Below are 26453 nucleotides of genomic sequence, written 5' to 3' on the forward strand. Positions count from 1 at the left end.
TTACAAGGTTCTGTTTCCACAGAGCAAGCTTTTGTAACTTTCTATTTTATCCTATTGCTTTTTTTTTCTTTTTTTCCTCTCCTTTTCCTTTGATAAAAGATGTTTGCCTTACAAGCTGTTGTTGTGTCAATTGCATTAACTAGAATTAATGTATTAACTACAATTCCTGTCCTCTTTTTTTTTTTTTTTTTTTTTTTTTTAATCTTTTGTCTTTTTAGGGTCCCACTCTTGGCACATGGAGGTTCCCAGGCTAGGGGTCTAATCGGAGCTGCAGCTGCCGGCCTACACCACAGCCACAGCAATGCTAGATCTAAGCTGCGTCTGTGACCTACAGCACAGCTCATGGCAAAGCCAGATCCTTAACTCACTGAGGGAGGCCAGGGATCCAACCTACAACCTCATGGATCCTAGTCAGATTTGTTTCTGCTGCGCCATGATGGGGACTCCAAGGATTCCTGTCTTCTTAAAACCTTAATTTTAGTAAAAACTAAGAAGTAAGCAATTATAAATTGTCTTTCATATTATTATTCTGTAGATTGGCAAAATCACAAATACTCTTGATGATTTCTAGAAAACGTGTGCTTTTTTTTTTCCCACTGTACCTGAGGGATGTGGAAGTTCCTAGGCCAGGGATTGAACCACCGCCACAGCAGTGACAATGCTGGATCCTTAACCACTAGGCCACCAGGGAACTCAAAACGTGTGCTTTTTTTTCTAGAAAAATTTTCCGTGTGTCATTGTTGCAGAAACTCAGCCTCTGTCCACCAGTGCTGATGCCCTAAAACCTTGCCCTTTTGGGCTTGGGGAAAAACTGGGGGGAGTTTTATAGTCTAAGAGGAGACAATCAGGGTATCAGATAAGAATCAAGGTTGGTACAAACATGCACTCCCCTTTCTTTCGGGGGAATCTTGGTCGTGGAAGCTGGCATGGAGAGATCTCCCTGTGATCCTGCTGGTGGTCTTCTGGGTGATTCAGTCTTGACCTTTCCTAGAATAATGACACAAAGGAAAGGCATGTAGATCAGAGATTAGGACAAACTAGGAGAGTTGCTGAACAACATCAGGTGCTTAGCCGTCTTGAACCCACAGGCAATTGTGTTCAGGGTGCCTGATCTTTAATTGTCAGCAGTGGTGTGCAGGGTGCGATCAAGCAGGGGAGAATCACAAGCAAGGGCTGGCAAGTATTCATTTCCGTCTGTTCCTGATGCCTCCATCATTATGTGTATCCCTTGAGGGGGAACCAGGACCCTGCCCCAAGGCTGCCCCATTGTTTCCAGACTGCTCCTCCTTTCTGTCTGCATCCCCTCCCTTCCCCGATTAGCAGCTGTTTGAACCTGCCCTTTGGAACCCAGGGAAGGTCGTGGAGGCTGAAGCTTAGCCCCTAAAAACAAGCAATGGGGGGCCCAGAAAGGCTTGTGTGCCCGGGAGTCCCTCAGGGCACATTCCTACGATGAATACTTAATGTTTCAGTGTTATTTTATTTGGGAATGATCTAGACACTTAATAAATTTCCATTACTTAATTTAACTTAGCAAAACTCTACAGTCTTAAGTCACCAAACATTTGGAGATGCTATTTTTATTTTTTATTTTTAATTTTTTTTGGTCTTTTGTCTTTTTATTTTATTTTTTTTAATTTTTAAATTTTTTTGTCTTTTTGCCATTTCTTGGGCCGCTCCCACAGCATATGGAGGTTCCCAGGCTAGGGGTCGAATCGGAGCTGTAGCCACTGGCCTACAACCAGAGCCATAGCAACACGGGATCTGAGTTGCATCTGCAACCTACACCACAGCTCAGGGCAACGCCAAATTGTTAACCCACGGAGGAAGGGCAGGGATGGAACCCCCAACCTCATGGTTCCTAGTCGGACTCGTTAACTGAGCCACGACGGGAACTCCTCTTTTGTCTTTTGAGGGCTTTTTAGGGCTGTACCTGGGGCATATGGAGTTTCCCAGGCCAGGGGTTGGATTGGAGCTACAGCCGCAGGTCCACGCCACAGCCACAGCATCTTGGGATCTAAGCCCCATCTGTAACATACACCACAGCTCACAGCTTCGCTAGATCCTTAACCCACTGAGTAAGGCCAGGGATCGAACTCCCAACCTCATGGTTCCTAGTCGGATTCGTTAACCACTGAGCCACGTCTGGAACTCCTGTACCACATCTTCTTATCTGTTAATGGACATTTAGGTTGTTTCCATGTCTTGGCTATTGTGAATAGTGCTGCTATAAACGTAGGGGTGCATGTATCTCTTTGAATTATAGTTTGTTCAGATATATGCCCAGGAGTGGGATTGCTGGATCATACAGTAGTTCTTTATTTAGTTTTCTGAGGGACCTCCCTATAGTGGTTGTACCATTTACATTCCCACCAGTAGTGAAGTTGTGTTTCCTTTTCTCCACCACCTCTCTAGCCTTTGTTATTTATAGACTTGTTAATGATGGCCATTCTCACTGCTGTGAGGTGGTACCTCCCTGTAGTTTTGATTTGCATTTCCCTAATAATTAGTGATGTTGAGCATTTCCTCTTGTGCCTATTGGCTATCCCTGTGTTTTCTTTGGAAGAATTTCTGTTTAAGTCTTCTGCCCATTTTTCACTTGAGTTGTTTGGTTGTTTTTTTTTTCCCGTTTGGGTTATTTGTTGAGTTGTTTGTAAGTTTTGGTAGAGAAACTATTTTTAAGTAAATATACCATAAAACATAATTGTTCCTAAACAGTTTATCTAAAAGTTCTTGCCCCATTTGTATCCTTTGAATTAAAATTGTGTTTAGATTACTCATGAGGAATTCCTTTATGATGCAACTGGCTAAGGCTCCAGTATTGTTACTGCAGTTTAAGATTACTCTTGAAAACTCCTTGGGACTTTAGACCAAGTCAGCCGTCATTTCAAGCTAGTTTTCTTAATGAATGGTGTAAGATAATGTAACCTATTTAACTTTCATTAAACCTAGGTCAATAAAAGCAAGACATGTCTATTAATTAAACCAACAAATTTAAACTTTAGTACCAAATATTAATTTAATATTGGATATTTTCCCAGATCACATGAGCTTGAAATTTTTGGGTTTAGGTGTTTTTTTGGGGGGTGGTTAGTTTTTATTATATTTAAGAGTATTCAATTTGTGCTTACTTTTAAGTCAGTTAAATTAAGTGCTCTATTAAAGTAAACTGTCAGTGTAATTTTGATAATATCTGGAGTTAAGACAACCTATGTTGGAGTTCCCATTGTGGTTCAGAGGTAAGGAACCTGGCTGGGATCATGAGGATGTGGGTTTGATCCCTGGCCTCGTTCAGTGGGTTAAGGATCCAGTGCTGCGGTGAGCTGTGGTGAGGTCACCGGCAAGGCTTAGATCCTGCGTTGCTGTGGCTGTGGTGTAGGCAGGCAGCTGTAGCTCTGATTTGACTCCTAGCCTGGGAACCTCCATATTGTCGCACATTCGGCCCTAAAAAGAAAAAAAAAAAAAAAAAAAAAAAAGGCATCATATGTATAATGTACACATAGACATAACTAAAGTTCTCATAGGTTCATTTCAAAACAGCCGTGAATCAACTATTGCATTATAAATTTACTAGTTTGTAGATAATGATTGAAATAATTTAAATTTATTTGTTCAGATGACTGAAGCGTTCCACTATTTGCAGAAAAGACTTTTAAGATTGGTATTTGTCCTTGCTCATTCCTTAAGGAAGCTGTGAATTAGCTTTGGTGAGAGAGCCTTTGTAGCAGATTGAGTTTTTAGAAAGCCTCTTTTTCTCTCTTGTGGAGAGGACAGTTCAGGTTCTATCTGACTGAGCCAGTTGGCCTCAGTCTCAGGTCCTCTTGGGCTCTATTTCTGTACCTGATTTGTGGAGGTTTGCAAGACAAAGGCAGTTGCTTTTAATTCCCCAGAGAACTTGGTCTGCCACCTAAATGATACTGGAAGATTGATTTGTCCAAGTACATTTTCTTTAATTTGCTTTTTTTTTTGTCTTTTTCCCTTTTCTAGGGCCTCTCCCTTGGCATATGGAGGTTCCCAGGCTAGGGGTCCAATCAGAGCTGTAGCCACCGGCCTAGGCCAGAGCCACAGCAACGTGGGATCCGAGCCACGTCTGTGACCTACACCACAGCTCACAGCAACGCTGGATCCTTAACCCACTGAGCAAGGCCAGGGATCGAACCCTCAACCTCATGGTTCCTAGTCGGATTCCTTAACCATTGCGCCACAATGGGAACTCCTTATTTGCTTTTTTAAAAAATCATTAATATTTCCAGCTACACTGGAATAAAGAGTTATATGTTCTAGAACTTTAGGATTCAGTTTATCACGCCTTTAGAAGTTTGCACAAGGCATTCAACAAAGGCCCTCTTTCTGAGTGTAAATTAAACCCATTAACCCTAGGGGCAAAAAATGTCCATTATTGTTTGTATTGGCCCCTGAATATTATCTCCCAGTTTTATTTCTTATTGTGTGGGCTCAGGTAACCCTATTGATATCCCTTGGTAAGTTTAGTCACTATTGCCCGAGGAGCAGATTTATGTGCCCTGTCTTTTTTTTTTTTTTTTTTTTTTTTTTTTTTTTGTCTTTTTGCTATTTTTTGGGCCGCTCCCGCGGCATATGGAGGTTCCCAGGCTAGGGGTCTAATCGGAGCTGTAGCTGCCAGCCTATGCCAGAGCCACAGCAACGCGGGATCCGAGCCGCGTCTACAACCTACACCACAGCTCACGGCAATGCCGGATCGTTAACCCACTGAGCAAGGGCAGGGACTGAACCCGCAACCTCATGGTTCCTAGTAGAATTCGTTAACCACTGCGCCAGGACGGGAACTCCTATGTGCCCTGTCTTATACCAGGCAGGGGAAGCATTCCCCAGTGAGACCACGTGCTCATCCCATGATGTAATTGGTGAAAGAGAGGTTACCATCTTATATAAAACCCATTCAAATATATCAATTTTTATAAATTTTCATCTCAATTCTGTTAGCTGTTATACCTTTAACTTTAGCCTCTGTTGGGATCTCATCAACCAATCTTGATGTTACAGGGAGTCTGAGAAATCTTTTTTTCTTTTTCCTTTTTTCACACCCGAGGCATATGGAGGTTCCCAGGCAAGGGGCAGAATCTGAGCTGCAGCTGCCAGCCTACACCACAGCCGCAGCCATAACAATGCTGGATCCCCGACCCATTGAGCGAGGCCAGGGATTGAACAGGCATTGTCATGGATACCGGTCACATTTGTTTCCGCTGCACCACAAGGGGACCTCCATTTAATGCACTTTTGCATAAAAGGTTTTGGGGTCCCCAAGGAGTGGTTAATAAGCCAAGGGATTCAGGACTTTTTCTCAATTTTTTAATTTGATTAACTGGCCTGTTGCCCCAAGCAGTTGCTGCTCAGGTATCTCAGTGAAATTTTCCAGCAGCCTTTTTTTTTTTGGTCTTTTTCCCTTTTCTAGGGCCTCTCCCTTGGCATATGCAGGATCCCAGGCTAGGGGTTGAATTGGAGCTGTAGCCGCCGGCCTACACCACAGCCACAACAATGAGGGATCCGAGCCATGTCTGGGACCTAAACCACAGCTCGTGGCAACGCCACATCCTTAACCCACTGAGCGAGGCCAGGGATCGAACACACAACCTCATGGTTCCCAGTCTTATTCATTAACCACTGAGCCATGACGGGAACTCCCTAGCAGTCTTTAAGTATGTATGTACTTTAAACTGGGGTAAATAGGGTGGACTTGTTTGCGGTTCTTTAATATTGGGAAATTGTAGAGGGTCCCCCTTTGACCAGCCAACCTTAGGTAGTATTGTATCAAAACTTTTGTTTTAACTCCATTAATATCTGTTTTATCTATCCTATTTCTTAACCACCTCAAGATTTTTATCCTTGTGGGACAAGTCTCTTTAAAATAGCCGGCTTTTTGAGAGTTCCCATTGTGGCACAGTGGAAATGAATCTGACCAGTATCCATGAGGATGCAGGTTCAACCCCTGGCTTCACTCAGTGTTTTGGGGATCCAGCGTTGCTGTGGATGTGGCATACACAGGGTGGCAGCTGTAGCTCTGATTCAACCCCTAGCCTGGGAATTTCTAAATGCAAAAAGAAAATAAAAATTACCCTCTTTTGGGAAGAAGTCTCTAGACTTTCCCTTTAGTTTTTTTTTTTCTAGTTCATCTGTTAATTAACCTAATTGACAACTGATCTAATGGGTTTTTTTTTTTGGTTTGTTTTTTTGGCCTCACCTGCAGCAGGGCTCAAACCCACACCACAGCAGTGACCTGAGCCACAGAGCGACAGTGCAGGATCCTTAACCCACTTCACCGCAAGGGAACTCCTGATCTAATGTTTTTATTAGCATCTCTAAGACCCACTGAGGGGAAACTGAGACTACAAATGTAGCGTCCCAAACCATTTTTGTTGCCATTGTTTATTTATTTTAAACTAAGGGAGTTCTAAATAAATTTAGCTGTTATATTTTTTTGTATCCACCTTCTACTTTGGTCTTTTCATAGGTACAAATAAAATACCTGTTTATAATGAGACCTCTCTAAAAATTTACCAATTTAGAAGCCTCTCTAATTTGAAGGATTCCACACCAGTGTTTTTCTCCTGAGCAAAATCTTCCCAGTGTTGTTCATCTGGGTGACCCAGGTCCGGCTTCTAGAAACTAAGTTCAAGGAAAACCTCCACCTCCAGTGAGGACGTTACTCACTACCAAATAAAACTTAGGATCATCAGCCAATAACGGGAAATCCAAGACCAGAAGAGATGCAGCTAAATTCCTCTGGACCCTCTGCGGAGGCGGTGGGACCCAAGGGGGCCCTGCTGGTACCACGGCTGCAGATCCTGGTAGAGTTCAAGCGAGGACGGACGTTGGCTCTGGGTCCCTTTGTTGATGTCCAGAACGGTGGGCTGAAGGAAAACACACAACCTGAAAGCTGCAAGTTCAATTTTATTTGGGGACCTTACTGAGGACCTAAGCCGGGAGACAGCCTCTCAGATCGCTCTGAGGAACCGCTCCAAAGAGTTAGGGGAGGAGTCAGGATATAGGGGAGCTTTTGTTAAAAAAAAATGTAGTTGAACATCAAAGATGACTGCTCGTCACAAAAACAGACCCCTCCAGTTCATGATTTTAGAGCTTTTCTCTCTTGGAGAAGATGCAAGAATCTGGGCTCATTGAACGTTATTCCTTAGATACGCATCCTAACTCTGGGGCCGGTGCCTGGAGCACAGAAAGCCTCCCTTTTCTGTACGCTCCCTCGGCCTGCACCCTGGGGGTGGGGCTGTGGCTGCAGGGGGTGATGGCTCCATCCCCACTTACTGGAAAGATAGGCAGCAGTCTTTGTTTACTGGAATGGCAGGTAACATTCCTTCTCTCGAAGTTTCCTCTTGAGCGTGCTGCGTGTAAAGATCATTGTGCAATGGGTGCAGATGTCAGTGACTTTTCCTGGGCCTGAAGCTGGACTCGCTATACTTGCCCTTGTTTTTCCCGGATTGGATGGGGTTGCGGGGGTGGGCGGAGGTGGTCAAACCGCAGAGAATCCTTAGGAAAACCTCTGCTGGCTGTGACCTTGCTGTGGGAATAAGGTGTCTTCTGCCTGCTGGAGCCCTGGGCCTTCCGCACCGTCCTAGCCCTGCCTTCTTACGGGTAAAGGAGAGGGCTGCAGACGGCGGTGTGTTGGCCTCAGGTATTGATCTGAATACACTCTTCCTTAGAAACCAGGTACTGTTGTCTGCTTCGCAGTTTCTGAGCACTTGCCTTGTGTTCGCCCTCACAGGCTGGGAGGAAGACAGGGAGCCCGTCTTGGCTCTTACATCACAGTAGCCTCCAGGTGGTCTCCCTGCTCTGCTCCACGCCCCCACCCTCGAGCGGTTGTGATCTTTTTAAGCCTGACATGACCTGTGAACCCTGACTCCCTGTCAGGATTGCGATCTCTGGGCATCACAGGAAATAGCTGAAGGACGTATGCACTTATACAGCACGTCCTCACGGCCACAAGGCAGGGCGGACTCTCCCTCTGCTCTATTAGCCCTGGGGAAAAAAACGGAAGAGCAAGGCCCAGACTCTAGACCTGGGGCGGCTCTGGCTTCTGCCAACAGCTGCAGTACCTACAGCTGTGGACAGGTCCCTGGCTGAGGACTTTGGAATTGACGCCTGTGCTTTTATTACCTACGTGCAGTTTTCATTGTACTATGTACTCCATTTATAGTAGACTCTCAGATTAAGGCACGGTAAAGAGTGAAATAGAAAAAAGTGGTGTTTTTTGGGTTTATTGTTTTTTGCAGAAGTTTCCAGGCCAGGGATTGAAACCCGTACTACAACAGTGATCCAAGCACAGCAATGACAACACCAGGTCCTTACTGCTAGGCCACCAGGGAACTCCTAAAAGTGGTTTGTTTATTTATTTATTTATTTTTTTCACGGCTGCACCCAAGGCATATGGAAGTTCCTAGGCTAGGCATCCAGTTGGAGCTACAGCTGCCGGCTTATGCCACAGTCATAGTAGCACCAGATGCAACCTACACCACAGCTCATGGCAACGCTGGATCCTTAACCCACTGAGTGGGGCCAAAGATCAAACCCAAATCTTCTTGGATCCTAGTCAGGATCGGTTCCAGTGAGCCATAGTGGGAACTCCAAAAGTGGTATTTTTATTTTATTTTTTTCTTTTTGCCTTTTCTAGGGCGGCACCCACGGCATATGGAGGTTCCCAGGCTAGGGGTTGAATCGGAGCTGTAGCCACCGGCCTACGCCAGAGCCACAGCAACGCGGGATCCGAGCCGCGTCTGCGACCTACACCACAGCTCACGGCAACGCCGGATCCTTAACCCACTGAGGAGGCCAGGGATCAAACCCGCCACCTCATGGTTCCTGGTTGGATTCGTTAACCACTGTGCCATGGCAGGAACTCCCAAAGTATTTTTAAATGCAGGTTATCATTCTTATGATAGATAACCAGCATCTATGAAAGAAGATTGTTCAAATGTTTCAAAAAAGTAAAAATGTGGCCTTACTGGTTAGAAAGCAACGAGACGAAAGGTGACAGAGGCAGAACAGCTGGAAAGCGGGAAAGAATCTCATTGTTCCAGCCCCTCAGTCATGTTCAGAAAGAGTATTGCAGCTGGTGAAAAGATAATCAGGCCAGTTAACAGAGAGGACAGAGTGCAGGTGAGTTGTGTAATGACGTGGATGCTTCTTTTATCGAAGGACTAAAGGGTTTTGAAATGGTTCTAGGACGCGGAAGGTGACCTAGCAGATGCTCTGGAAGGGAAGCAGCCACAAGGTAGAAAGTTGATTTTCCTTATGAAGGAATTTAGATGTGGTTTGGGTGTTTTGTTGTTGTTGTTGTTGTTTTGTAATATAGAAAGATAATGCAAATCTAATTGAAGCAACCTGAGTGGGCAGAAAGCTTCTGACCTTAGGTCAAGATTAACATTTACTTGGAGGTGATTACTTTAGTGACTCATCTAAACCCAGGATGTGGTCTTAAGGAGAGGCTGAGTGCTTTGAGGTGAACAGGGTGCTGAGATGTATTTTCTTCATTTTGTAGTCATTACTATATGGCTTTTCTTTGATCTTGTAGTAATTTATTGTTCCGTAGTGGTGTTAGAAATAAGTTTGTTTTCTCGGGTATGAAACAAAGCTTGTGGTGCTTCAGCTGGGTGGTGTACTTTCGTTGTGCCTGTTCAGCCTCTTGATTTTGTGATACTTGAACTTCTAAGGCCCTGCTGTCTCTCTGAGCAAGAGTATTAGAATTCTAGGCAGGAATCAAGCACCTCCTAGCAGTTGAATTACAATTACAGTGTGAATTACAGACTGAAATCCTGTCACGGTGAAGGCAATGTGACAGATTTGATCCTTGGCCTGGAAACCATGTATGTGAAGGTGTCGGGCCTCTGGATGACTTGTCCCTTGAACCTCGTCTCTCACTGCTGTAAGAGAGTGGGATTTCAGTATTGCTCAGTGGCACGTTTCTAAAAACGTGGTTGTGTTTATGCGTTTTAGCCCTCTGTCTTGGATGTATGGAGGGGTGGGCATGGATGATCTTTCTTGGCTACTTTAATTCCAATGAGTGCCTTATATTTAGCAGAAAATACCCCCAAAGTCTGCATAGATGTCTGTCTTGAGCCAATGACCTGTTTCAATTCAAGCAGTGTCATATTCGAGTCTCCTCATGAGCCTTGGGGAGGGTTAGGAAGTGTCCTCAGTGGCTCAGTATCAAAAGGGAGTCACAGCAGGAGAAGTGATTGCTCGGGTCAGGCTAGCAGAGTTTGGCCTTTGAAGACGCGGAAGCTGGCTTAGTTAAGAAAGTCAAGGCATCCCCGCGGTGGTGAAGTGGATCGGCAGCGTCTCTGCAGCACCTGGATGCAGGTTCAATCTGCAGGTTTGATCCCCAGCTGGGCGCAGTGGGTTAAAGGATCCAGTGTTGGAGTTCCCGTCGTGGTGAAGTGGTTAACGAATCCGACTAGGAACCATGAGGTTGTGGGTTCGATCCCTGGCCTTGCTCAGTGGGTTCCGGATCCGGCGTTGCTGTGAGCTGTGGTGTAGGTCGAAGACGAGGCTCGGATCCCATGTTGCTGTGGCTGTGGCGTAGGTCGGCGGCTACAGTTCCGATTAGACCCCTAGCCTGAGAACCTCTATGTGCCGTGGGAGCGGTCCTAGAAAAGGCAAAAAGACCGGGGAAAAAAAAAAAAAGAAAGAAAGAAAGAAAAAAGAAAGTATCCAGTGTTGCTGCTGCCGCTGCTGCTGCAGGGTAGGTCTCAACAGCTGCTCAGATCTGATCCTTGGCCTGGAAGCTCCATAGGTCAAAGTGTCAGGCCTCTGGATGACTTGTTCCTTGAGCCTTCGCTCTTACTGCTCTAAGAGAGTAGGATTTCAATATCATTCTTCATGTTCACAGATTAAAACTAAGCTCTTTTAACTTCCTGGGTGCCACTTTCTAAGAGGTTTTCTGCTTTTGCAGTTTCCAAAATTGAATAGTGTTTCAAATGCGATAATACTAGAGAAGTTTGGGGGTACAGAATCAATTACAAGTTATTTTGGTTTGGGGCACTTCTACTCTGATACACTCAGGTGTAGCTTTCGTGTTGTGTCCTGTTTAGGTGTTCCTGGAGCTTCTTCAGTCGGTGGCTTGATACCATTGCTCCATTTTTGGGACGGTATTTGTTCAAATATTGATTCTGCTCCATTTTTTTTCTCCCTCCCAGGTCTCCACTTACACGTATGCCAGACCTTTTTCATCAGCAGCCTCCTGTGTTTCTTAGCTCTTTTATGTAGTTTTAAAAAAGCCTATTTTTTTTCCAATCTTTTCAGTCTGGACTGTTTTTGTTTCTTTTCCATGGTGATAATTTTCATACACCCTTCAATCTCGATGTTTTCTACATAGTAGTTTCAGTTCACTAATTCTTTCCTAATCTGTTTAAACTGCTAGTAAACTTATCTATGGATTTAAAAAAAAAAAAAAAAGATTCTTGGGAGTTCCTATTGTGGCACAATGGAAACAAACCTGACCAGGATCCATGAGGTTGCAGGTTTGATCCCTGGCCTTGCTCCAGAGGGTTAAGGATCCGGCTTTGCCATGAGCTGTGGTGTAGGTTGAAGACACGGCTCAGATCCCGAGATGCTGTGGCTGTGATGTGGACCGGCAGCTGTAGGTCTGATTAGCCCCCAGCCTGGGAACCTCCATATGCCTAGGATGCGGCCCTAAAAAGACAAAAAAAAAAAAAAAAAAAGAAAAAAGCCTAGAGTTTAAATTCAAAGAAATCTCTCTTGTCTCTGACTGCCTGGCCAATTCCCTTTTTGTAATAACTCTGTCATAGATGAAAACAAAAACGGGGTCATCGTGATTACCTGGTCTGTCCGTGATCTTGAATTGTATCATAATATACTTTTCAAGTCAGATCTGACTCCACCTTATTTTTTCCTGCTTCATGAGTTTTAAGTAGTTTTATATCTAAGGAGTAAACATCCCTATTATGCAATGTTCTGTTGCCATCTGATTGGAGTTTATGTATTCAGAGTTGTGTCTGCCTCCCTAATAAAAGTTCCAGGGTTGTTGTTATTGCTGCAATACGGCCTGTTCATTGGAAGTGCAGGTGTTTATTTCATTGCAGTTTTAAATGGACTTGTTTAATTTTTTTTTTTTTTTTACGACTAAACCTGTGGCGTATGAAAGTTCCCAGGCTAGAGGTTGAATCAGAGCTGCAGCTGAGAGCCTATGGCACAGCTACAGCACCAGATCCCAGCCCCGTCAGTAACCTACACTTCGGCTTGGGGCAAGGCCAGATCCTCAACCCAGTGAGGCAGGCCAGGAATCAAACCCGCATTCTCACGGATGCTCTGTGGGGTTCTTAACCCACTGAGCCACGTTTTGGGAACTTCTAAAAGTTTTCTTAAGGTAGTTCATTGGATCCAGTATATCCATAATATTTTTACTTAAACATATAATCAGTATAAAAATGACTAATGTGGCATTTTACATTAAAATTTTTTGATGTCTGTTTAAATTTTTTTTTAAATTGAGATATAATTGGCATATAACATTGTGTTATTTCAGGTATATAACATAATGATTTTATTTTAGTTTTGGAGCAGTTCAATAATTGTTTTAATCTTGAAAGAAATCATCTTCGAACAAAATGGTAACGTTTTAAGAATTCAGAGAGTGTAATAAAGATGTCAGAACTGTCCAGATGCTCATTGTGCAATTGGAAACCACTCAAAAGTTGACACAAGTCTCCAAAAAAGAAAAAGAAAAAAAGGTCAATGAGCTCATTCATTCTTGCAACATCTGCCAGAAGCTACGGCTTCTTCTTCTTCTTCTTCTTTTTTTTTGTCTTTTTGCCATTTTCTTGGGTTGCTCCTGCAGCATATGGAGGTTCCCAGGCTAGGGGTTGAATCGGAGCTATAGCCGCTGGCCTACAACCAGAGCCACAGCAACACGGGATCCGAGCCGCGTTTGCAACCTACACCACACCTCACGGCAACGCCGGATCCTTAACCCACTGAGCAAGGCCAGGGATCACACCCGCAACCTCATGGTTCCTAGTCGGACTCGCTAACCACTGAGCCACGACGGGAACTTCTGCTATGGCTTCTTGAAGCACTAATATGTTTTCTGTCTTCTTTCGTTGCTCTCTCAAATGAAGAGCTAGCAAAATTCATCATATATCTCTTTCTGTCCTGGTGTCTGGTCTCACTGAGGTCCAGGTTCTTCATGTCTCTGCGCAGAAGGAATTTAGCGAGAGCCAAAGTGATAGGCGAGACATAGATTTATTAACATATGATGCTTGTAAGAAATGCAAGCGGGCAGACAAGGAGGCTTTGCCCCAAAATGATGTTATATGTTGTGAAATGTTCGCCACAGTAAGTCTAGTCAACATCCACCACACACAAAAGTCACCGTTTTTAGTTTTTTTCTTTTTATGATGAGAACTTCTAAGATCTCTCTTAGCAACTTCCAAATACATAATACGGTATCATTAGCTGTAGTCACCATGTTATGCGTTATATCCCCAGGACTTACTCATTTTATAACTGGAAGTTTGTACCACAGTGGACTTGTTCTGTTTTGCTTTTTGCGGCATGTGGAGGTTCCCAGGCTAGGGGTCGAATTGGTGCTACAGCTGCTGGCCTACACCACAGCCACAGCAAGGCCAGATCCCCGCCCCGCTGATGCCAGGGATCGAACCCACATCCTCATGGGTAGCGGTCAGGTTTGTTTCCACTGGGCCACAACGGGAACTCTCAACAAGCTTGTTTTCAGTTGATTGTTAACTGCTGTTTGCAGGCTCATTTACCTGGACCATCAACTTACTGTTGCTTTTCCCTCTGCAGAAAGGCAGAAACACTCCAGATGTCCTCCAATAGTTACCAAGTTTCAATCCCGATGTCAAAAAGGAACACCAATGGCCTGCCGGGGTCCAGCTCCAATGAGCTGAAGACGTCTGCTGGGGGAGCTGTGTTAAGCTTTCATGACATCTGCTATCGAGTGAAAGTGAAGAGTGGCTTTCTTTTTTGTCGGAAAACGGTTGAGAAGGAAATACTGACGAACATCAAGTACGTCGTCCATGAACTTTTACTGAAACAGGTTCATTGTCGTGCAGTGCGCGTCTCAGGTTTTGCTTAGTGCAGATCAAGGTACCGGTCTGCACAGGTAGACAGACACACGCTCTTCATTGCTTTCGGCTAAACGAGCTGAGCGGTGAGCCAGTTGGATGAGATGTTGGGTGTATGTATGTACATGTAAGACAACTGGAGCTTAGCTCACGTCTAAGAGACGGAAGAGAGTTTAGGACCCAAAGTAACACACTCGGTTGTCTTACAGAATTCAAGTCCGTACAAAACTATGATTTTTCTTCCCGCCATCCAGCAACTGACTCATCACATGGTGGTGGCGTGGGCGATAGAGGGACCCCTGAGTGTGAGAATAAGGAGAGGAATGGGAGGTGAAAAGCTTTTATCTTTTGCTGCATATGCCCAGACTAGCATCGACTGACCTTTCTGAAAAGCTGCCAGGTTATTTGTGGAGCAAAGAATGAAGAAAAGTGCTGGTCACTTGAGATGTTTTGCTGCTAAATGGAAGTTAGCAAATGATTTGCAATATGTGCAGGTTGAGTAAATTGAATATATTACTGCTCGAGGGTATATTTGTCTTGCTTATGTTTTGTTTGTTTGTTTGTTTGTCTTTTTTGCCATTTCTGGGGCTGCACCCGAGGCGTATAGAGGTTCCCAGGCCAGGGGTCCAATCAGAACTGCAGCCGCTGGCCTACACCACAGCCCACTGAGCAAGGACGGGGATCGAACCCGCAATCTCATGGTTCCTAGTCGGATTCATTACCCACTGAGGCACGATGGGAACTCCCTTGCTTATGTTTTAAAGTCCAATCAGAACTGCAGCCGCCGGCCTACACCACAGCCCACTGAGCAAGGACGGGGATCGAACCCGCAATCTCATGGTTCCTAGTCGGATTCATTACCCACTGAGCCACGATGGGAACTCCCTTGCTTATGTTTTAAAGCTAGTAGTGTGTTAACTTGCTAACACTAATGGTGTCGTCTGCTCAAGGCTTTACAGTGTTTTTATGGTTGAGTGGTATGCATTTCAGCAACAGGTGAGTTCATCCTTACACGCATTTCTAGGTTCATAAAAACTCAGTCAAATCTTGTAATCATTTCAAATTTTAGTAATTAAGAGGATGCCAGGGATTGTTTTTCTTGCTTACTCACATTTCTGGTGTAGGCAGTGGTGTTTCTTTTTCCTATTTGCTGGTTTCAACTGAGTTTGTCTAGGATGGGCAAAGGGTGCTCTCATTTATCTTGTTTATTTGTTTATTTTTTTAGGAGTGCAACTGAGGCATATGGAAGTTCCCAGGCTAGAGGTCAAATCAGAACCACAGCCACATGGATCCAAGCCCTATCTGCAACCTTCGTTGAAACTCATGGCAATGCTAGATCCTTAACCCACTGAGCGAGGCCAGGAATCGAACCTCCATCCTCATGGATACTAGTTGGGTTTGTAACCCACTGAGCTATAGCAGGAGCTCCGTCACTTTGTTTCTTTATGTGCTCACTGCTGTTGATATTTTTCTGGACCATGTGAGAACAGGCTGCCCATATGATGTTCCATTATCACCACCTCCTCCAGTAAATATTTCTAGAGACAGGGACTCTCCCTTATATAACCACTCAGTCATTGCCTGGGAGCAGTCCAGGGGTGGCCTCAGCCTGAACATAGGGGCGGGTCCTGGGGGGCTGCTGCTCAGCCACGCTTCTCAGCACGTTGTGTCTCTTCAGTCTCATCCACGCTGTCGTTTTTCTGTCCCATCCCTTAACCTTGATTACCTGCCCAGGTTGGGGTCTGCCAGCCTTCTTTAGTATAATGTCACCATCATCCCCTTTGTAATTGATAAATATTATGAAGGGAGATACTCTAACATTATTCCATTATTCCAAAATCCTATTTCTCAAAAAAAAAAAAAAAATCCTCTTTCTCATTAAACTTCAACCCACTCGCACTAACCCCCATTGATGACTCCTGCCCGAAACAGCAGTAACCATCTGATTTGGTAGTTAAAAAGGTGATTTTTAAAATTTTCACCCATTTCTTCTGTATGTACTTGTTTGTACTCTAATAAAAGGAAAAACTTGATTCGTCATCTCTTTATTCCCCACAGAGGGAAATGAGATTCTTATTCTCACCCATTTATTTCCACCAGTGTAGGCCCATGGGTTTGTCTTTTGTCAGTTGCACCTTATGGTCATTATCCACCTTGATGCTCTTCTAGTCCTGATTTGGTCAGTGGGAGACTTTCAAGGTAGTTCTGGTTAGTTTTGTTTGTTTGTGTTTTTAGCTTATTCTTTGGATATAGTCTCTCATTCTTTGAATGTTTTGTTGGCATGGCAAGAAGGTTCAGACTGTGTGCTTACCCTGTGTCAGACCTGGAATCAGCTTTTTTCTTTTTTGTGGAGGGTCGTATTTTACAAATCAAGATCTGTGTGTTTGGAATGTTCATTGCTCTTAGGATATTATAGCTTCTCAGGGAACAGACCTAGGGAAGGTATGTGTGTTTCGGTATATCTAGAACTTTCTATATCTATCTGTGTATACAGATTAAAACCTGTGACTTCTCATTACTATGTCCTCCAGTGTAGATCTAACACTCTCAGCTTCTTTCCACATTTCCAAGGTCATAAAAAGTGAGAAAAAAGTGAAAAACCTGATTCTCATTGTCTTTGACTTTCTCCATCAGTTTTCTTATTCCTCAGCATAAATGGTCTTCTGTCACTCCAGCTGTGCCTTCTCTTCCTCCCACCTCCCTTTGCAGCCTGTGTTCTTAGGTGCTGGCATTGCTACACCTCTGCCCGCTTCAGTCACCTTCCCCTTAGGAGGGAAGGGGAAGGCTAATAGAAATGACTGTCGTATTAATATTTGAACATGAAGTGACAAGTAGGGGATGCAGATTTTCTTTCCGATCAGTCTATACCTGTTTTTCCCTAAGTTTTCCCTACTTCTCGACACTTGTTTTTATTGAAAACATTTCTTTTGGTTTTCTCAGAAGTGCTTGTCATTTATAGAAGTGTTGATACTCACTTATTCCACAAATTTTGAATGTCTGCTAGGTGCTTGACATTGTGCAAGATGCTGATGACACAGATAAGCCCTCTGTCCTCAGAAACCGTCTAGTCTAGTGGGGGATTAGGACTAGAGTACCTCACTGTGTCATCCTACTGTGAAGAAGGATTAGGAGACACCGCGCATGTCCTCAACCCTAAATCGAGGTTCAGGGGTGTGGGGAGGAAGGAAATGAAGATTGTGTGTGTCTGGGTAGGGCAGGATTGTGTAGGGCAGGTAGGGAGGGGCCGTGCTCTGAGCACTGAGAGTGGCATTGACAACTCTTTTATAAACCGAGACCGAAGGATTAACCATTACCCACTAAGAAGTAATACATGTGATGTGACTTCTTTCACCGGGTTTCTTTATGTGTATTCTATACTCAGTAGTCCACTGAGCTCCATGCTGTTGGGGTAGGAGGTAAGGCAAGATGACATAATTCTCTTTCTTGGCCACACCCGAGGCATGTGGAAATTCCTGGGCCAGGGATCAGATTTGTGCCACAGCAGTGACAACACTGGATCCTTATCCTAATGAGCCACCAAGGGAACTCCCTGACATAATTCTTATTGGAAAGGTTTTACAGGGTAGTGAGGGGGACTTTGCTGCAAGTAAATGCTGTAAAGCAATAAATAAGGGTGGGGAACTGATTTCAAGGGATGAGAGTAGGGCATAGGGTAGGGTAGGGAACCAAAGGAATTGTTGGCATGGACTAGAGCAGGAGTCAGCAGATTTTTCTGTGAAGGGCCTGTGAGTAAATCTGTTCAGCTTTGGAGGCCGCCATTGGTGTTGCAACTGCCCATGCCGGCTGTTACGGCATGAAAGCAGCCATAGACATCCGTAGAGGAGTGGGTAAAGCTCCATCCCAATAACACTTTGTTTATGAAAACAGAAACCAGGTGACAGCTGTAGACTGCTGATCCCTAGACAAGAATGAAAATCCTCTGAGGCCCAGGACTTGATTTTATTCTCAGCTCTGTCCCATGTTCTAGAAGAGTGTCTTGTTAGACATAGTAGACACTGGATAATCATGCTGAATGAATGGAGGGAGAATTAGCCACTGCTCCAAACTGGAACTGTTGCCATGGTGATTGTACATTATTGTTGTTTTCTGCAGTGTTAGAGCTTAGTGCCTCATGGAGCCCAACTCAAGGATCTGTAAAACCCTTGGTCTTAGAATACTTAGATTCTGTTTGGGGTTAGTCATTTCTGATTGCTTTGTCTTGATTTGAGGAGGTATTTTGGAAACCTAGAATGGTTTTCTGGCAATGATATCTTAGTGGATAACAAGCTTATTCCTCATTATTTCAGAAGCTCTTCCTTGAATGCTGTTAATAAAGAAGGTACATACCGCGCTTTGGCTAAATGCATCTTGAGCATTCACTCACCACTAGCATGTCTTTTTACATCTGTGGGGGAAGGTCACTGAAAGAATAAGAGATTTGTCTGTTTTACAGCTTGTTCCTGGTTTACCGAACTCATTTATTTGTCCAGTGTTTCAGTGAGAGTCACTCCGGCTGATGAGCAAAGTGAAAAGTACATGTCACCCTAGCACCAGCCATTTCACAGCTGTGACAGTGCACGCACAGTGGTCCGTATATGCGGAGGCCTCCTGATGGAAACACTGGGGTACATGGAAAAGTTTATCAGTCACGGCAATTCTGTGATCATGGCAATTGGCTTCTGCAGGAATTATCTGAGAGTGAAATAGCCTTTGACTTTAAACCTTCCATTTGGAATGGGTAGTGTTTTCTCTGTGGACTACTTTTTTTCTTTTTTTCTGGCAATGCCCACAATATGAGGAAGTTCCCAGGCCAGGGATTGAACCTGAGCCATAGCAGCGACCCAAGCCACTGCAGTGAAAACAGCAGATCCTTAACCCACTGCACCACACGGGAATTCCATGGAATAACTTTGACTTACCTGCCAGTTCCAAAGAGAGGCTGGACTTGGTAACCAGGGTTTTGAAAGGGCCTGGAATTCCTCGGTTTCATCAGGCGGATGTAACTGCAGAGCCTGCCCGTCATTCTCTTTGGTCCAGCCCATCCTCCTTAACCATTCTACCCAGCAACCATTCTACACTCAGATCAAAGTATTTGCCGTCTTCTTGAGTCTCAGCACAGTCAACCCTGCCTTAAATTTTTTTCTTTTTAGGGCCGCACCCACAGCATATGGAGCTTCGTAGGCTAGAGGTCAAATTGCAGCTGCAGCTGCTGGCCTACACCATAGCCACAGCAACTGGGGATCTGAGCCGCGTCTGTGACCTCCACTGCAGCTCACAGCAATGCCAGATCCTGAACCCACAGAGCAAGGCCAGGAATGGAACCTGCATCCTCATGGATACTAGTCAGATTCCTTTCCACTGAGCCACAACGGGAACTCCCCTTTCTGTCTGGATGTTCACTACCCTCAAACGTCTGTGCTTAGTCTATATATCCTTCAAGGCTCTCTCCAATAGAAAGTGGCATCCACTACTTCTAAACCGAGAATGTCCCAGTCCATTTTTTTCTGATACTGTACAAGGAAGAAGACAAGATTATCCTGAGGGTATATGTTTTACTTTTCTAATTTGATTAAGAATTTGATGTGGGTGAAGAATTGGGGATATTTTCTTTGTACGCCTCGAGGTGCTTTTTTTCCAGCCATTGGGTTTCTTCTTCTTTTTTTTTTTATGTTGTCTATTTAGGGCTGTACCGGCGACGTATGGATGTTCCCAGGCTAGGGGTCGAATCAGAGCTATCGATGCTGGCCTGTGCCACAGCCCCAGCAACCCAGGATCCTTAACTCACTGAGCAGAGCCAGGGATCGAACCCACATCCTCATGGGCACTCGTTGGCTTCCTTACCGCTGAGCCCCGACCGGAACGCCCAGCCACTGAATTTCTGTTTCAGATATATTGTTTCTTGTGTGACTGGATTGGAGCAGTGGGAATGCTGCTTAGGTAGCACATGAGGTGGCGTGAAGCTGATTCTCATCAGGCATCACCCAGGACTGTTCTGCACTTTACACTGCGAGGGAGGAGTGAGGGGAGCAAAGGGCTTCGCCAGCGTCTGCGACATCAAGGAACCTAGAAAGTTCTTGTGTCCTTTTCCAAAACAATTTAAATGTAGTAGAAGAGAAGTGAAAGAGGAGTTCCCGTGGGGGCCCAGTGGTTAACGAATCCGACTAGGAACCCTGAGATTGCGGGTTTGATCCCTGGCCTTGCTCAGTGGGTTAAGGATCTGGCGTTGCCACGAGCTATGGTGTAGGTCGTAGACGCGGCTCAGATCCCGCGTTGCTGTGGCTCTGGTGGCTACAGCTCCAATTCGATCCCTAGCCTGGAACCTCCACATGCCGCAGGAGTGGCCCTAGAAAAGGCAAGAAAACAAAAAGACCCAAAAAAAAAAAAAAAAAAAAAAAGAGGTGAAAGGAATTAAGACCCAAGGCGGTTTTCTTCTAAGTCCTCAGTAGTGATTGACATTTTTTGTGTGCTAGATTTCTGTTAACCAACAATTGAGTATCTTTTTCCTTTGAGAGTTGATTGGTGCCTTTTTTTCTCCCCCTTGTCGGCAATTTCATCGGTTTTCACTGAGTGTGTTAAATGCCAACCCTAAATAATAGACTTGCTTTTAAAGTGGGTCAGTAACTTGGTGTGTTTTTGCATTTGCAGTGGGATCATGAAACCTGGCCTCAATGCCATTCTGGGACCCACAGGTGGAGGCAAATCTTCGTGAGTATAGCAGTATAAGTAAGCTTTCTCTTGGTAGTTTTAATGTGTGGCTTTTGAAAATGGAGCTAGAGTTGGCATGCAATCTTACATCAGTTGCAGGTGTGCCACACAGCGATTCGACACTGGCACCCATGGTGCCATGATCCCCGTGGTCCGTCTAGCCCTCTGTGCCGATACAGAGTTACTGGAGCATCACTGCCCGTGCTCCTCACACTGTGTCTTACATCCCCGTGGCTCACTGACTGTATAAGTGGAGCTTTGTAGCTCTTGGTCTCCTTCCTGTTCCCCACCCCGAGTTTCAGTGTGCCTTTAAAGATCAGCTTTATGTGAGCAGGTGCTCGTTGCGCTTTGTCTGGGCGTCTGGTCCAGGTCTGGGTGCGGTGGGGAGCGTGCAGTTGTGCTGGGTTGTGGTTCTGTCCTGAGGTTGGGGACGTCTTGCTAGGTCAGCCTTCCTAACAGGACATGATCAGGCGATTGGCATGCAGCTGTCAGCCGTGGTTTGTGCTGTGGACAGGGAAGGGAAGGGGTACAATGGAGAGTGGGGAGGCGGAGCCCGAGGCGAAAGGGAGGGCTTGAGTCTTAGACCGAGGGGCACAGGGCCTGCCTCGGGACCTCAGGACCGGATATCGCACAGCCTGGAGGCAGTTTGGGTGCTCTGTGCCGGATCAGCCCGCAGCGCTTTGCTTGCATTCACGTTTTTGGGCTTTATTGTAGCATGTAGTTAAAAAAAAAAAAAAAAGAAAAGAAAAGAGAAAAGAGGTGAGCCTTGAAAGAGCTGTATATCTTTATATACACATAAAACAATATGAGTCTTGAAAAGTTAATATTCTAACTTGAGCAGAATTTGGATTCAGGTGAGCTGAGAGCGAAAACCCAGGTTGGATGGAAAAAAAGCCGCAACAACGCATTTTTTTTTGAACAGGTTGTTAGATGTCTTAGCTGCAAGGAAAGATCCGCATGGATTATCTGGAGATGTTTTGATCAATGGAGCACCTCGACCTGCCAATTTTAAATGTAACTCAGGTTACGTGGTACAGGTAAGTATTTGTGGACTTGCATTATGGGTTTCTCTGTTTCTGTACTGGGCGAGTGCCTTGGCTCACAGGGGAGTGTGTTTCTAATTGACTGTGGGACATCCTTATAGAAACAGTTTTTCTTTATGTCAGCTTTTCATAATCTCCCATAAGATTCAGCACAGGATTCAGTGGAAAGAATCTGGAATATGCCTCCTGTAAGGGCAGTGATATCAATTCTTGTTGTCGTATCATTTCTAAAGGACATGACTGTTTTCTGCTTTCTTCACTTCACTTCTCTCCATCCTCGAGCTTAGAACTGTGTTTGGCAGATCTTTGTGTTAAACAGTCTGGAAATGTAGTGCTGGTAATCCCCTGTGTTCTCTCTGGGCGAGCAGATTGGGGACGAGAAGGATTTCATCAGGCTTTGCAGCAGTCTGCATCCTGGAGCTATTGTAAATTGTCTAATTGCAAGCTTGTTATTAGCTAGAACTTGGGTATTTTCTTTCTTTCTTTTTTTTTGGTCTTTTTAGGGCTGCACCCACGGCACATGGAAGCTGCCAGGCTAGGGGTCCAATCGGAGCTACAGTTGCCAGCCTCCACCACAGCCGCAGCAAAGCCATGTCCGAGCTGTGTCTGTAACCCTGACCACAACTCACGGTAACACTGGATCGTGAACCCACTGAGCGAGGCCAGGGATTGATCCTGCGTCCTCATGGATACCCGTCCGGTTCGTTAACCACTGAGGCGGGACGGGAACTCGGGGTATGTTGTTTTTATGAATAAGGTACGTGCACTACAGAGCGATGGTCTTGTGAAAATGCCATTTTGCTTTAAGGATGACGTCGTGATGGGAACGCTGACAGTGAGAGAAAACTTACAGTTCTCGGCAGCTCTTCGGCTTCCGACCACCATGACAAATCATGAAAAAAATGAGCGGATTAACATGGTCATTCAAGAGTTGGGTCTGGATAAAGTGGCCGATTCCAAGGTAATGTAGAGCAACGAGAGTGTCATAGCTGGCCAAGTGGGCCCTGTGTGGATAGTGGAACTTCTTCAGCGGTTTTCTGGCACATGTGTGGTCCCGAGTGGCTGCTCTCTGGAACCGTGAGAAAAGCGACGGGTTATCTAGCCTGAAGATGGGAGTGAACCAGTTTAAGAAACTAGGCATGATTGAACCCTGGAAAAGCAGTGTGGCCGTGTGCTCTAGCGTGTGAGTGTTCTTTGGCAAAGCATCCGTGGTCTTTCCACGTGATGCAGCTCTGGCTTCTCGCCCACGCCGACTGTTTGTCATGCCTCGTGTCGTGTCGTCACCCCTCCTGTCGTGTCGTCACACTAACCTTCCTTCTTCCTGTTTTCTTTTCCCCTTTTAGCTGTGCTTCTCTTCCTCCAGGGGACTTTGGTCCATCACTTTTGAGAGGTATACGTCTGGCATTCACAAATGGTGAACTTCCAGGGGCTCCTGCTCTGTATGCTTCCCTTTGCTGTAATTTGGCTTCTAAAATTATATTCAGTAGTATTAGGGTGTATTTCTTTCTTTCTTTTTTTTTTTTTTTTGTCTTTTTTCTTTTGAGGGCCGTACCCGCAGCATATGGAGGTTCCCAGGCTAGGGGTCTAATTGGAGCTGCAGCTGCTAGCCTATGCCACAGCCACAGCCAAACAGGACCCGAGCCACATCTCTACACCACAGCTCACAGCAATGCCAGATCCTTAACCCGCTGAGCGAAGCCAGGGATTGAACCCGCAACCTCATGGTTTCTAGTTGGATTAGTTTCCGCTTCTCCACATTGGGAACTTCTAGGGTGTATTTCTAATTTGAGTACATCCAAATTGCTTTTCTGGAGCTGTTCTTTTGGCACTTTTGTCTCCCGTCCCTCCCTCCCTCCCCTCCCCTCTCCCTTTCTTCTGCCAGTGTTTACTTACAGACTGTGATGTGCTGGGCTCTTTTAGGATGTAGAAATAACAGCTGTAGGCACGAGAGAGGAAAGTAATTCCTTTTGTGGGTTATGGAGACTCAAAAGAAGAAATGTGATGAATGAGTACAACTTTACAGTCGATGGCTAGGTATGAAAAATTTGCCAGGAAGACAGCTAAAGCTTTTTGGCTGGGAAGACGTCTAAAACTTTGGATGAGAATGAACTTTTTAGATTGTGATGGCGGTAGTTCAATCCACCTGTGATATCCTTTACTTAGATTTACAAAGAATGGCGATATTCAGCTGAGTGGTGCTTCATATGATACTTTCTGACATTCTTTAAATATATTGCTTATTTTGTTTGGAGGAATAACTCTGAGATGCCACTACTTCCACTTATTTTCATTTTATGAGTGATTAGGTTTTGATTATGTTGGCTCTGTTTCTTTAATTTTGTTTTTCCAGTAGGCATTTACCATTCTTCACCTTTAGGTAAAAGTTCTCTCCTGATAGACAGTCATTGCCCAACGTTCGATGCGTGGATTTCTAGGGAAAATAAGCTGAAGGGTATGATTGACTTAGAACTTACTAATCTAATTAGTTGAAATAATACATTAAAATTTTTTAACTTTTATTTTTTTCCTTTTAGGGCTGCACCTGCGGCACATGGCAGTTCCGAGACTAGGAGTTGAATCGGAGCTGCAGCTGCAGGCCTACACCACAGCCACAGCAATGCCAGCTTTGAGCCACACCTGTGACCTATGCCGAAGCTTGTGGCAGCACCAGATCCTTAACCCATTGAGTGAAGCCAAGGATCGAACCCACATCCTCATGGATATGAGTCAGGTTCTTAACCCACTGAGCCACAACAGGAACTCCAAAATCTTTAAACTTTTAACTAAAATTTAAGGATAACAATTAGAGTAGTCTGATTACTTGTTACTGAGTCCAAACTTGTAAGTCTCGCTGCATGACAGGGCAGTAAATTGAGAGATGTGTCCTTGGGGTCAGGGAGAGTGACTTTATTTGGAAAGCCAGCAAATGGAGAAGACGGTGGACTCTTGTCCCAAAGAACCAACTCACCCAAGTACGAACTCAGGCTTCTTTTATACTAAAAGAGGAGGCGAGGTGTGGTTGGTTGTTGCAGCCCTCTTGGGGCCAGAATCCTTTGTTCTTGCAGCCATCCCTGTGGCTCTGGTCGCCGTGTTCCTATAATCCTCCAAGCAGACAAAGGCTACTCTCTGTCCCACAGCCTTTTACTCCGTATGAGTGACAGTGGTATACCTTTAAAGGTCGAGGTCTAGAGAATGGGCTGCCCTGTATATTTCAGGCCTTCGGCAACAGTCTTTCACAAAAAGTGCAGAGCCAGCGTGACTAAGCACAGGCAGTGGCGCCCGAAGATGAGAGCTCTAGGAACAGACTCCGTCTGGAGACAGATTTGGTCTTTGTTACATAGTGATGACGTGACCATCAGGTAATTGATGTAATGGTACGATTACTAATAACATTTAGTAATTATAACAACTAGATTTCCCAGGTGTTCATCTTACCTCGTAATCGCCTCAGTTTATGTTTTCGGAAGCATTTTAAGGAAACTTAGGCGTATCATGGTATGTCGCTCCTGATCCTACTTCCGCATCTTCAAGAGAAGAACTTTGCCTGCATTTCCGCAGCACCATTATCAACTAACCAAATTAACGGTGTCTTGCTATCGGCTATGCCCAGGTCCTATCTATTCGCATTTCCCCAGCTGTGACCCAAGCGTCCCTGCCAGCTCAGGTGTTATAACACCAGTAAAGGGCAGGGGTAGCACTTGCTCGTGTCTCTTTGCAGACTCTTAATGTAGGAGTTGTTTCCTAGGGAATTCCCTGGTGGCTCAGCGGGTTAAGGATCCAGCGTTGTCACTGCTGTGGCTTGGGTTGCTGCTGTGGTGAGGGTTCCGTCGCTGGCCTGGGGACTTCTGCACGCTGTGGGTGTGGCCAAAAAGAAGAAGAAAAGGAGAATTCTTACCTCCCCCTAAGCCTTTCTGGTCCCCCACCACACAGTGACATGACTCGTTGGAAACACCCAGCCAGTTGCCCCGTAGAAACTCTGCCTCCTGAATTTGTCAGAAGGAGTGAGTGAGGCATTCTGCAGTGAGTTAGGGTGTAGGGGGGTTCAATGAGGGAAGCTTTGGTGGTTTCAGAGGTGCCAGTGTGATGTTGTGTCAAGTGAACGTTCTTGGCGTCAGTGGCATAGTGGTTAGCATAGCTGCCTTCGAAAGTGAACTTTCCCAGCTGCCAGGCCACACTTTGGACTTTTTGGGGTGGGCAGTGGGAGGGTGATGGGGAGGGTATGAGAAACTAACAAATTATAATAAATGCTTTCAGCTTTCGTCTCCTCTCCCCATCTCCCTTTTTAGTCTTGATTTCACCATGTCAGAACTGTATCTATTAGTGTTCTAGCTTAACTGTCTTAAAACTAAATATTTGATGGGATCAGAAACATACGGAACTGTTCAAAGCGTGGGTTTCCTTTTGGGATTAACCACTTCCCAGCTCTGAGCTGAGCCTCAGTGTATTCTTCAAATTAAAGAGCAACCTTTGGAGTTCCCGTCGTGGCGCAGTGGTTAACGAATCCGACTAGGAACCATGAGGTTGCGGGTTCGGTCCCTGCCCTTGCTCAGTGGGTTAACGATCTGGCGTTGCCGTGAACTGTGGTGTAGGTTGCAGACGCGGCTCGGATCCTGAG

The 26453-nt window shown here is 45.1% G+C and overlaps 1 protein-coding gene across 26 annotated transcripts in view; it reads left to right on the forward strand.

The window, feature by feature from the left end:
• Positions 1 to 26453, forward strand: part of ABCG2A (ATP binding cassette subfamily G member 2A) — a 138426-nt gene that overhangs the window by 84636 nt on the left and 27337 nt on the right. For 11 of the 26 annotated variants that reach the window (XR_014811940.1, XR_014811939.1, XR_014811941.1 and 8 more), the window contains 4 exon segments: positions 13810 to 14031; positions 20736 to 20795; positions 21718 to 21832; positions 22647 to 22799. Coding sequence is in view for 6 of the 26 variants with exons in the window: in XM_084970944.1 (XP_084827070.1) it covers positions 13829 to 14031; positions 20736 to 20795; positions 21718 to 21832; positions 22647 to 22799 (531 nt within the window). In the remaining 20 variants the exon portion in view is untranslated. 26 annotated transcript variants of the gene reach the window in all.

This window comes from Sus scrofa, chromosome 8 (assembly GCF_054392235.1).
Source record: "Sus scrofa isolate SSC_HxYL_T2T_F1_AM1 chromosome 8, Sscrofa_HxYL_maternal_Yorkshire_Landrace_v2.0, whole genome shotgun sequence".
Taxonomy (NCBI): Eukaryota; Metazoa; Chordata; class Mammalia; order Artiodactyla; family Suidae; genus Sus; species Sus scrofa.